Source organism: Solea solea, chromosome 20, assembly GCF_958295425.1.
Source record: "Solea solea chromosome 20, fSolSol10.1, whole genome shotgun sequence".
Classification (NCBI taxonomy): Eukaryota; Metazoa; Chordata; class Actinopteri; order Pleuronectiformes; family Soleidae; genus Solea; species Solea solea.
Genome location: NC_081153.1, coordinates 4,672,701 through 4,683,758, shown reverse-complemented (window position 1 = coordinate 4,683,758; position 11,058 = coordinate 4,672,701). Strand labels below are relative to the sequence as shown.

Here is an 11,058-nt window from a genome sequence, read left to right as displayed (position 1 = left end):
TTCTAGATTCAGTGTTTGAGCAGGGAAACGTCTGAAAGCAGGGCACTGGGTCCCCAAGGACCAGGGTTGAGAAACCATGGACTAAGGAGATGAGAGTATGAGACTGAGGAGACAAGATAGAGGAAGGATTTTATACTTATATTATTTCACAGAAATGCTCAGTGTGACTTTCAGGAGCATTGATGCAGTGACTTCTTGGCAAAGCGCTCAGAGCTTTAACATTTTGAACCAAAAATGACGCCATTAGCGACTGATTGCAGCCAAAAATGTGGAGAGGTGTGATCACAGACCATCCTGCTGTTAAACCAGTCAGGTGTGTGATTGCCCCCCTCATAACAGCCCTCTTGTGGCCAGTTTGAGCAATTTATGGCTAAACTTCACATTTAGTCAGCATTTCTGCAAACTCTGAGAGAATTTACCCACAGTTCATGGTGTGTGGCGACTTACAATGGCCGTTGTTTAAAAGCAATTTAATCAGATAAAGGTTAGAATAAGCCACTACGTATATTCATCAACCTTTTTTTTGCATAATAACGTTGTTGCAGAAAATGGCACAGATGTCCTCGGCTCTCCTCGGCTTCATCATGAAGCACAAAGTGTTGTCCCATTTCTGCGGCCTCTTGCACTCATACACCGTGTCATTAAAGTCTGTGTGGGTTCAGGACTTAAGGGTTTAGGGTGCTCTCGGGGACTGGGATTACCCACAGTTCATTGTGTGCAATCTATGAGCATAGAAGCAGCGACTGACCCTGATGTTGACGTTACAAAAAAGTTTATAATGAAGAAAGAAAGTGCCGTTAACTTTATTAAATTTAAATAACCCCCCCCCCCACAGACACACACACATACACCGTGAACAGAGAGTAAACAACATAAAATTACAATTTACATTACATTTTACAAATAAGCTGCAGTTTCTGGCATGTTACGTGGCACATGAAGTGTTTTTCCGTTCCTGTTTATATGATTTTGAGTCCGTGCAGCCTCTCACACTCACACACTCAGCAGATGACGTCATCAACGGGCCGTGAGAGTTCGGGGGTTTAAGGGTTTGGAATCTCTTTCCCCTCAAAAAACCTCTCAAACCTTTTTTTCTGCTTATATTTGCTCTACCTACATTTGGTGTTCCCGACGTTCAAGGAACCCATTGAAATACTCAAACACTTATTTACTGTCCTTTAATGGTTTGGAGCAGCGTACGCTTGAGCAAGCACATCTCAGCCCCCTCCCCCCCCCCATCTGTGCAGCTGTTTGACCTTTGTAGTGAGGAGCTTTTTCTGGCCAAACTTGTTTTTCCTTTGATTTTTCAAAGAAACTCAAAGAGAGTGAGCTTAATGACCATGGATGGGAACAACAGCTGCTCGCTGGGAACACGTTTAATGACTGAGCGGAGTGTTTTCACGGGTCATTGAATGCGAGTGAAAAAAATGCCTCCGTCATGTTTTTTTTTTTTCTCTCGAACCTAAAACGCGCCTCTGGTCTGGAGCTCTCGCCGCTGTGTCGATGCCAATGAGATCACGTACGTGTACAAAGCAGCTGAAACCAAATAAACACAAACATAATGTTAATATAGAACATAAACAGGAGGAGAGAGAGGGGAATGAGTGCAGGACAGTTGTATGTGTGAGTGACGTACTCTGTGTTAGCCCTACGGAAACAATATTAACAACGAGAGAAGTAGGATTTTTATTGGGAATTTCTTTTGTCAACAGTTTGTGCTCTGTACCGGAAACATCCATGACAAGATCTCCCCAAACATTTCCTGATTTGACCCATTTACATTTCTCCTCCTCTCAGTGTCCAGTGAGTATCAACAGTTGCTCCAGCTGGAGACTCGTTTTTTGGGGTTTTTGGTTGTTGTTTTTTTTACACTAACTTCGTACACGAGGAGCGTGTGTGTGTGGTTACTAGTCGGCCTCTTGTAGTAACGAGGTGTAAACGCTGGACTGCATGAAGCGGGGATAACAGTCCATGTCGAGAAGGGAGTAGATGCGTCTCTGCGCGTGATTCAGAGACGTGTGAGAGGGAGCCTGCAGCAGCTGGATGGTCAGCTCTCTGGTCTTACTGTCCAGGTTCACCTACAACGAGACACAACTAGGACTGTAATGCACTTGTATGAATAAAAACATGAAGGTAATCCATCGCCTTCAGGCGTGTACATACTCCACAAGAAGAGAGAAAGGTGTTCTCCCTCCCAGGACCGTGAGAAAACAATGATTATTTTCTTGCACCTTGTTCTTGACACATCATCTTGGTTAATGCGGAAGTGTTGTCTCTCACTATGAGGACTTCCCAGGAGGAAAGGACAAATTTGTCCGTTTTTGTGGATTAATGTACAAAAATCGCATGCGATTGCGACCTTTTTTAAGTTTTTTTTTTTTTTGTTTTTTTTAAGTGATTTACTCTTTAACCCTTAGTGCTCAGGCGGCACAGATCTGCACCCTTGGTAAATTGCCGTGGGAATAATACACAACTCCTTATATGGATATCCTGGGGGTGTGTGTTTATAGGTCACATGTTCAGGCTTTAAAAAATGCGGGGGTTTTTTCGTCTTCTTATGCGTTTGTTGATTCAAAGTTATGATTCATTTTAAATCGCATTTTAAGCAGTGATATAAAGTAGAAATAATTATGCAGAAGTCACAAAAGAGACATAAAATCGAGCCGCGTGAACTTTAAAACTGTGAAGTATTTCCAAATTTCACAAATTCAATCTGATTTTAAACATTTTAAGTACTTTTTGCTCAGGTGTGTTTATATAGTTGCCGAGGTTAGGTAAAAAAAGACACTCTATATTGCACATTCTTATATCCTCTATGTACTGCATGTTTAAACATAATATTGGAAAAAAGAAGCCAAAATGCTCTGTGTTCTAAGGGTTAAGGTTCGAGGTTAAGTTATTGCCACGTTGACGTGAAAGAACATTAAGGCGCTGGTTCCTGCAGTCAGTGTGCAGTAAATACTAGATAATAAAACAACTGAAGTTAAATCTTAACAATGAAAGAAGAGGAGTTCAAGTTGTGGAGGGTGGCAGCTCCAAAGATTATTGAAGTTAAACATGTTCAAATTAAGATTACCAGTGCTGTTGTTCACCTGGATGATGTAGGTTAAAAGCTTATTTCAGAGTAAACAAAAACCAGGCGGATCTATTTCTTCTTTGGCCTACATATCTAAAGATGAGCTGAAAGCCTTTGCTGCAATGTGGAAAAAAAAGTTGCTTCTCATTTATGTGCGTCTGCCACTGACACAGCCACAAATGAGATATTATTATTGAATCATGTTTCATCTACATATCATTTTCAAAGGAAGTCCACAGTCTTTATATTTGTTGGGGTTTTTGACAGCGGATGATGGATCTTAATGTTTTCTTGCGATGAAGGTGTTTCATTAAGATCCATCATCCAACAAATTCAAAACATATACTCATCTGAGTAATAAAACAGCTAATAGTGAATGAGGAGGTGTATATATACACAAGTATACATGGTATACTGTACCTCTCTGGGAGAGCCTGGCTGGATGTATGTGGCACAGATGTCCTTGGCTCTCCTCTGCAGACTGAAGTTGTTGGACGAGTGTCTGTACTGTTCACAGGCAAGATAGAACTGAAGGTTCTCCTCGCTGAACTCGGAGCGCAGAAACTCTCTAAACACCGAAACGCCGGCTGTGAGGAGGTAAGAAAATGTGAGAGTGTCATTATCTAGCTCCTTTACATCCATCCACCTTTTTCTCACCTTACTATTACACAATCACATGTCGTATGTTCGTCTTCTCCTGTGCATAATTAACAATAATAAAAGTTCTAGATCAGCGGTGCCCAGGGACGACCAACACTAGTCAATAACAACTTTCCATTGTGTGTTTTCTGTCATAAAACTTCATTTATGTAAGGAGTTACATCAGCTTTTAAAGTGCAGTTAACTCAGATTTAAACTATTACAATTCTCTGCTTATTTTCACTGCTGCTCCTTGCCTTTCAGCTGTTTGTCAATGTTCTGATTCACTGAAAGTGAACGGCATAAACAGTGATTTTATAATTTGATTTCTTTTCTATGTTTTAGGACCAAATTAAACCCTTTGGGGGGCCAACTTGGCCCACAGGCCCCACTTTGGGCAGCCCTAGTCTATATGTTATTTACTTAAGTATTAAAAGAGGCTTGGCTTGCTTTTTATAAACCCATTTTACATTGTTATTATTAACATCATTAGTATTATTACAGCCTCTTAGAATAGCTTGGTATGTTTCTTCAACTTCATCGTCTGAGTTCATGTGCAGGACAGGAAATCCTGTCCACCACTGTAGCTCCCTGGTTCTGTGCCGTCAGTGGCGTCATCTGTGACGCCAGTGATGAGCAACATTTCCAGTCAGTGGCTGTTGTTAACGTCCCAGGGCAAACACAGGTAAGTCCTAAACTCATCTATCACTGAGGACCAGCAGCTCCTTGTGGAGTCCTGGCTCCTGAACCCTGAACCAGTCTAAACTCATACACTACATGGACAAACATGGCATGATGTATTCAAATACATATACAGCACTTTAATATGGAGGTTGTCCCACTTTTTGCACACTTCTTCTTAGAAGACCTTCCTCAAGTGTTTCTATGTGAATGTGTGCTTCATTCATTGTGTAGAGCATTTATGATGTTTGGACGAGAAGGCCTGGCTCATAATCGCTGTTGGGGTTGAGGTTCTTCCTCACCACACTCGTCAAACCATGTCTTTATTATAGTCCTTGCAGTCATGTTGGAATAGAAAAGGATCTTCTTTAAACTGTTGCCACAAAGGTATGAAGAAGTGTTAAGATTGTCCTTAATACTGTTGATAAGGAGCCCAAAGCCTGACTGAAACACCTGAAATCAATACTTCATTTAAATATGCCGGTATAATCACTTATGAACCTGGTATTTACATGATCAACACATTGATTCCTGAAGCAACTAAAAATGCATATTAAGTGGTTGATACTGTAATTTGTATACAAATTCCTGCAACTTGCTCACGTAGCTGAAGGGTTAAACTAAGACACTCATAATTAACATAATTAACCGTCGTTATTTAGTTACATTCAGTCTACACGTGAGCACATACTTGCTCTTTACTTCCTCAAAGAAATGCCTGCAGCAACCAGTGAATGAAGGGGTTTCTCCTCTCTCTAAATGGGTTTGGCAGACTAAAACAAAAACACACGCATACTTACTCGGACTGTCCAGCAGGCTGTTCAGAGACTGAGCCCACGATTCCAGCTCTTCCCGGCTGATCCTCCTCTTCCTGCCGTGGCCCACCTGACTCCACTGACGCATGAAGAGCAGGCGAGACCTCCTCTCTTTCGCACTGTGGAGCGGGACCAAATTAAATTAAATCCAGCGTGAGGTTATGTAAAGGAATATATGAAGACGTTTTAACAGCACAGAAGAATTCTCACCTGTCTTTCTGCTCTGCATTGAACAGGTTGTTGTTGGAGGAGTGAGGACTCTGCAACACACGACGTAAACATCACTGCAGGTGTTTGTTGTTGTTGTTTCATTAACAACTTCATTCATACCTGATTTTCAAGTACTCATAAATCAACTCTTGCCTGAACGAAAGCTTGCGTCACAGTGTAGTGAAATAATAGACACACACACCTCAATTATAGTCGCCATTCAAATGGTTTTTAAAGCTCCTTTCACTCATTGATTGTAGTTTCGTAGCCAAACACTTTTACTTTTCAGTTAATGAAAGGTTCTTCTAACCTGCACTTTTCTGCCAGTGGCTTATACACAATAACGCTCTTTATTAACAGATTTCTCAGCACCAGTTTACAGAGTGGTCTTTACCTCAAGGGCTTCATTTCCAAAACAGCTACAATGTCCACTGAATATAAACCCTCATCTCCACCATAGAGATGATGTTTTCTGCCACTATTGTAACACATAACTCCGTGTGGATGTAGGTTTTGGTGGTTATCTGGACCTGGATTCAGGATTTTCTCTCTCTTTTTTTTAAATTGTAACCTTGTGAGATAGTGAGGCTAGTGTGACACTGTAAGAAACGGTTTGTGCTCTCTGAGTGTTTTCGTTCTCCTTGGCCGTCAACTAAAAATAACTACTTTGTTATTTTGGTGTGTGCTGTGTCTGATTCTTCTTGAGAAATTCTCAAATTCTTGAGAAAATTCTAATTCGGTGAAACGAGGGTTTTTTTTTTCAAGGTCTTTGGCAACTGCAGTGTTGCCTTTTAGTATTGTTACACAAGTGTGTTTTTTTTCTCCTTATCCTTTTGTCCAGTAACCTTGAACATTTTAAATAAAAATATTCTGGACTGGCAAATAACTCAAACGTAGGATAGGAGGAGGCAGACTGGGATATATAAACACTTTAGAACTCTAATGTAAATCAGCAGCTATTTTGGCTTTCTTTTGAATTCTTTAAAAAGATGCAGTAGAAAGAATTAGTGACATCTTAATGTAGGACTCAGGACTCAAATATAAACAAATATACACACATTCACGTTTACTTATCTGTATGTTTTCAATAAACTAAAGTGAGCATAATTCTGAATATGAATAAATATTACAAACTGTTATTCAACACCAAATTCACTTTTTTTGTAAATATATTAAATATTCATTTATTGAATTCTACACCAAGCACTTGCAGGATATGTTGTCTATGGTTAGTGCTGAGTTCACCAATTGTTTTCAGTAGCTTTCATAAATATTAGGAGGTTGAGTTGTTTTCTTTGATGTTTGACTGTTGACTCTCAGCAGAATTATTTAAAAACTACTGATCCGAGTACGATGAGGCACAGAATATGGAAGAGCCACGTTTCAAACCCAGTGAGATGATTTGTGAGTGGCTGCTTTGACGCCTCAGATGTACAGTAGTACTTTCAGGTCAGTGTCTTAACTTATTTATCATTATTATTATTATTATTATTATTATTATTATTGTTGTTGTTACGGTTATTATTCCCACCTGCTGCACCTGTCTGAAAGTACATCAAGGTAATTATAGTTAACGAAAAACAAAATAACAAAAAAAGATAACTAACTGAAACTGAAGTGTGTGTGTTTATTAAACTAACTAAGTTAGAACAGACTGAAAATGTGCTTAGTTTTCATCTTTGTAAATTCATTCCATACATAATCCTTTTGGATTCATATGAAATGTGTTTATTTTTTCTCTGCCGGCAAATTTTGAAAGATTGGATTTGAGACACAAATACTTATTATGACCTTTTTGAATCTTGCACCAAAAAAACCCCAAAAACTAACACTAAAACTAATAAAAACTAAGCATTTACAAAAAAATAAATAATAAATAATTATAACCTTGCAGAACATGCTGTGCTTTTGTCGTGTATTCTTCTCTAAATACGACTAAAACTGACCAAATGTACATCATGGTTCGTACGAGACTCCTTTGATTTAGCACGGCAACAATAAAGTGGGATTTGCCTGGCTGTGTACATTTTAGTGTGAAGTTAATTAGGAGTAAAATATTTAAATATTTATTGGATCCATATAAATGAGCAGAACCAGGATCTATTTACCTTGGCAGAGGTGCATCATTTAAGGCAACTTAGTGTCTTAATTTCATGCAAATCAACGTAAGGAAAATAAAAAAACTCTGTAACTTTGCAGAAGGTCTACACCTCTTTGAATATGTATAATCTGTGTATGTAGGCTGCGTGTCCCACCTGCCCAAACAGCATTTTGAGGTGCAGTTTAGCCGTTGAAAGTTTGGCTCTATGGTGATGCTCTTGCTGGTGAGGATAGCAGAAGGGGTTAAGGGAGGGAGACGCGTCCCCTCCGTCCACACTGTCGCCGCTGCCCTGGGCGGGAGGAGCCAGCTGACTGTCACTGTAGGCCCTGCAGCTCTCGCTGAGGTCACACACTCCCAGGAGGTTCTTGTCCTGCTTCCCCATCTCGCTCATGTTCTCCGCGCTGATGCTGTGCTCCTTGGTCAGCTCTCTCTTCTCACCGGCGTACACACTGTACTCCGCCCCTGTCAGACCAGCTGACCCCCTGTGCTCACCCTTGTCCTTCTCCAGGCGTGTAAGCGTGTAGGTGCCGGAGTTCCGGTTCTTCTCATTGTCCGAGTTCTTCAGTGCCACCTTCCTCCACGGGAAGAAGTCGAGATCCAGGAGGTTTCCCTCGGAGCTGAATCTCCGCATGGTCGCCGTGTAAGAGGTGATGCAGGATGGTGGGAAAGCAGTGCTGCAAAGAAGGGGAAAATAAACAGTGACTGGACTCTCATTTACTATGTACATTTGACATGTTTTATCATGAAAACACAAGTGTTAACCTGTGTTTTCATTGAGTGGAACAGCTGTGTTTTGGTGCAGTAGGGTACATATTTCTTGGCTGAGTGTACCATTATTCAACTAAATTAATCTTTATTTATCAGGGACAATACAGTGAGACGTAGTGGAGATAAAGTGCATCTCATGTATTATTTCTCATCTACTTTATACAATGCAAAAATGCACATAAACTTCATAACTGTCCGACCTTATTGAGACGATGTATTAAAATTGTGTCCAGTCTTTGTTTTGTTTTCAGTCAGTTCTTAAACCTTTATAGTTAAAGTTTATCAGTTTGATTTCATTAGGTGACTTCCTTTGACGGAGGAAAGCCGACTGTCCCGAATGTGGTTCTGCGGTGTTTATATTTCACAGTTGTTATACATTGACAGAGCTCCTCGTGAGTCTGCTGCTGCTGTCCTGTCTTCGGAGGAAACCACAGAGTGGCTCTGTCTTTAAATTACTGACACTTATTCATTTTTACAAAGCAAATGAATCAATGAAGCTTTCAAAACTCCATCATTTTAATTTTTTTGCAGTATATGACAATGACTATGACTACTAAAACGGTGTCTCTTCTCTTCTTCTGCACAGGGACCAAACACCAAATAAACGTACTGTTCTCAGTCGAAACACACGCCTGAACCAGGGTTTAACTGTTCCAAACCGAACCGTGCCATCATGGAAAAACAATCATTACTGTGTGTTACATTGCAGCCTGAGACTGTGGAAGCTAAATGGAACCCAGCCCTCATTAATGTGATTATTTACACCTGTTAATTAACGGAGCAAAAGGGCCTAAAACAACTGGGAAGAAAGTCGGACAGTGAGCGAGCATCCCCCCCCGAAACTGGAGAAGCTAAATGGAACCCAGCCATCATTAATGTGAATACACCTGTGATTCAAATCCTACTATGACCTTTAAAAAACAGCTGCTATGCAAATTAAGAAGCCCTTCTTTGTGAATTCATTCAGGCTTTGGAAACTCTCATTTGAGATTATGCCGTCTCTATAGTCTGTCCCTGCATATTTGGGGATTAAGAGATTATGCAAATATGTTGACACGACTGCGTATAAATCAGTATCAGTCGTAGGATAGTTTGTTGTATTCAAATTAATTTCTAAAAAAACGCAGCAACCACAGACACTGGAGACTTAGACTATTCAGAAGCAAATGCAGATTCTATGAATTTAAATTTGAAAAGAAAAAGGTGATGACGTGTGGATAAAAGGTGGGGGTTTAAATTACATCAGAAAAGGTTCAAATGTGTAACGTAAACCTCACTCTCACTCATTTTATAACAGCCCTCAGGACCGGTCACTGCTTCTTTTTTATAAGGTGAATCTAGACGTGTAAACGACAATAAAACACTGTCTAATAGAGTAAAAGTGAAGAAATGTCAAATAAAGAGTCTAATATTTGAATAACACTCAACTTAACTTAAATATATACATATGTACAGACTAAGATAATAAGGAAGTGGCCCCTGAATAGTTGCCAACCCTGACCTTAAAATTAAGTCCCCATAATGTACATTACTAACATTTGAAGGTGTTTTAAAGTTAGGTTAAAGTCAGGGTTAGGATTAGGCCAGAGGTAATTACAATTCAAATATACGATTTACTATATTTTTTAACTGTATTTACAATCCTCACTTGTTGTTATTTACCAGGTAGCTCAGCACTTTCACTCTTACACAGTGCAAAACAAGTGGCCCCTGCATGTTGCAACAGTGTCCCCTTTCAAAATAGTTTCATGTCATTTTAATGACACATCTGTGCGGTGGGAAACACAACAGCTGCCTGTTACTGTCACTGTATTCCCTCAGTGACACGTTCTGTGACACCTCTCAACTGACTGTGGTTTAAAAATGTCAACAATTAATCGCCGCAACAGCGATTAACCCCCCATTTAACATAGCTACGGTTTCTCCCCGCAAGTTCTCAATGTGAAGTGAGTCGCGTATTTCAGAGAAATGCGGATTCCAAACCTGTGTTTATTGCTCCTGTGCTGCTGCTGCTGCTGTTGTTGTCTCCAGGCTATGTTCTTCACACTCGGTCACGTCCCCACACTTTCTTTCCCACGACAGCACATGGACCTTTGTTAGAGAGCTGGGTGAAATGGGCACGTAGAAGACAGAGAGAGAGAGAGAAAGACAGAGAGGGACAGAGATGAGGAAATGTTCCACCAAGTTTCCTTCCCTCCCCTCTGACACTTAGTAAGGCACAAGCAGACTTCCTCCTCTTCATGAGAGCTGCCACACCTTCGTGGTGTCTCAACTTGTCAGGCGAGCACTTGATGTGCTGTTATACGTCTATGGTACACACACACACACACACACACACACACACACACACACACACACACACACAAACACACACTCCATTCATAGTGAGGACACCCATAGACATAATGCATTCCTAGATGTTAGGGTTAGATTAAGGTTAGGGTCAGGATTAGGAGTAGGCAAGTGGTAATTTGTGGTTAAGGTTAGAGTAATAAGTCTCCAGGAAACATGTCAATGTGATGTCTAATGAAGTCATGGAAACCAGTGTGTGTTTGTATTTGTCACTTGTCACATGTTTAAAGGGCTGTTTGGGGCTTTAAGACCTGGTTTTAAGGTGAGGGTTAGAATTGGGAGTTGGGGTAATGGTTAGGGTTAGACACATAGTTGTGATGGTTAAGGTTAAGGTAAGGGGCTAGAGAATGCATTATGTCTATGAGGGTCCTCACTATGAATGAAGTGTGTCTGGTATTCCTTATGTTGTGGGGACC

At 40.4% G+C, this 11,058-nt stretch overlaps 1 protein-coding gene across 1 annotated transcript; it reads right to left on the bottom strand.

Moving 5' to 3' along the window:
* Positions 1-1,667: 1,667 nt before the first annotated feature.
* Positions 1,668-10,549, bottom strand: si:ch211-152p11.4 (regulator of G-protein signaling 18). The gene is made up of 6 exons (XM_058619151.1): positions 10,274-10,549; positions 7,677-8,196; positions 5,422-5,471; positions 5,197-5,330; positions 3,497-3,663; positions 1,668-2,078 (listed from the first exon to the last, which is right to left on the bottom strand). The coding sequence occupies exons 2-6, from the start codon at positions 8,151-8,153 to the stop codon at positions 1,908-1,910; spliced, it is 999 nt and encodes a 332-aa protein (XP_058475134.1). The 5' UTR covers positions 8,154-8,196; positions 10,274-10,549; the 3' UTR covers positions 1,668-1,907.
* Between the last annotated feature and the right edge of the window lie 509 nt (positions 10,550-11,058).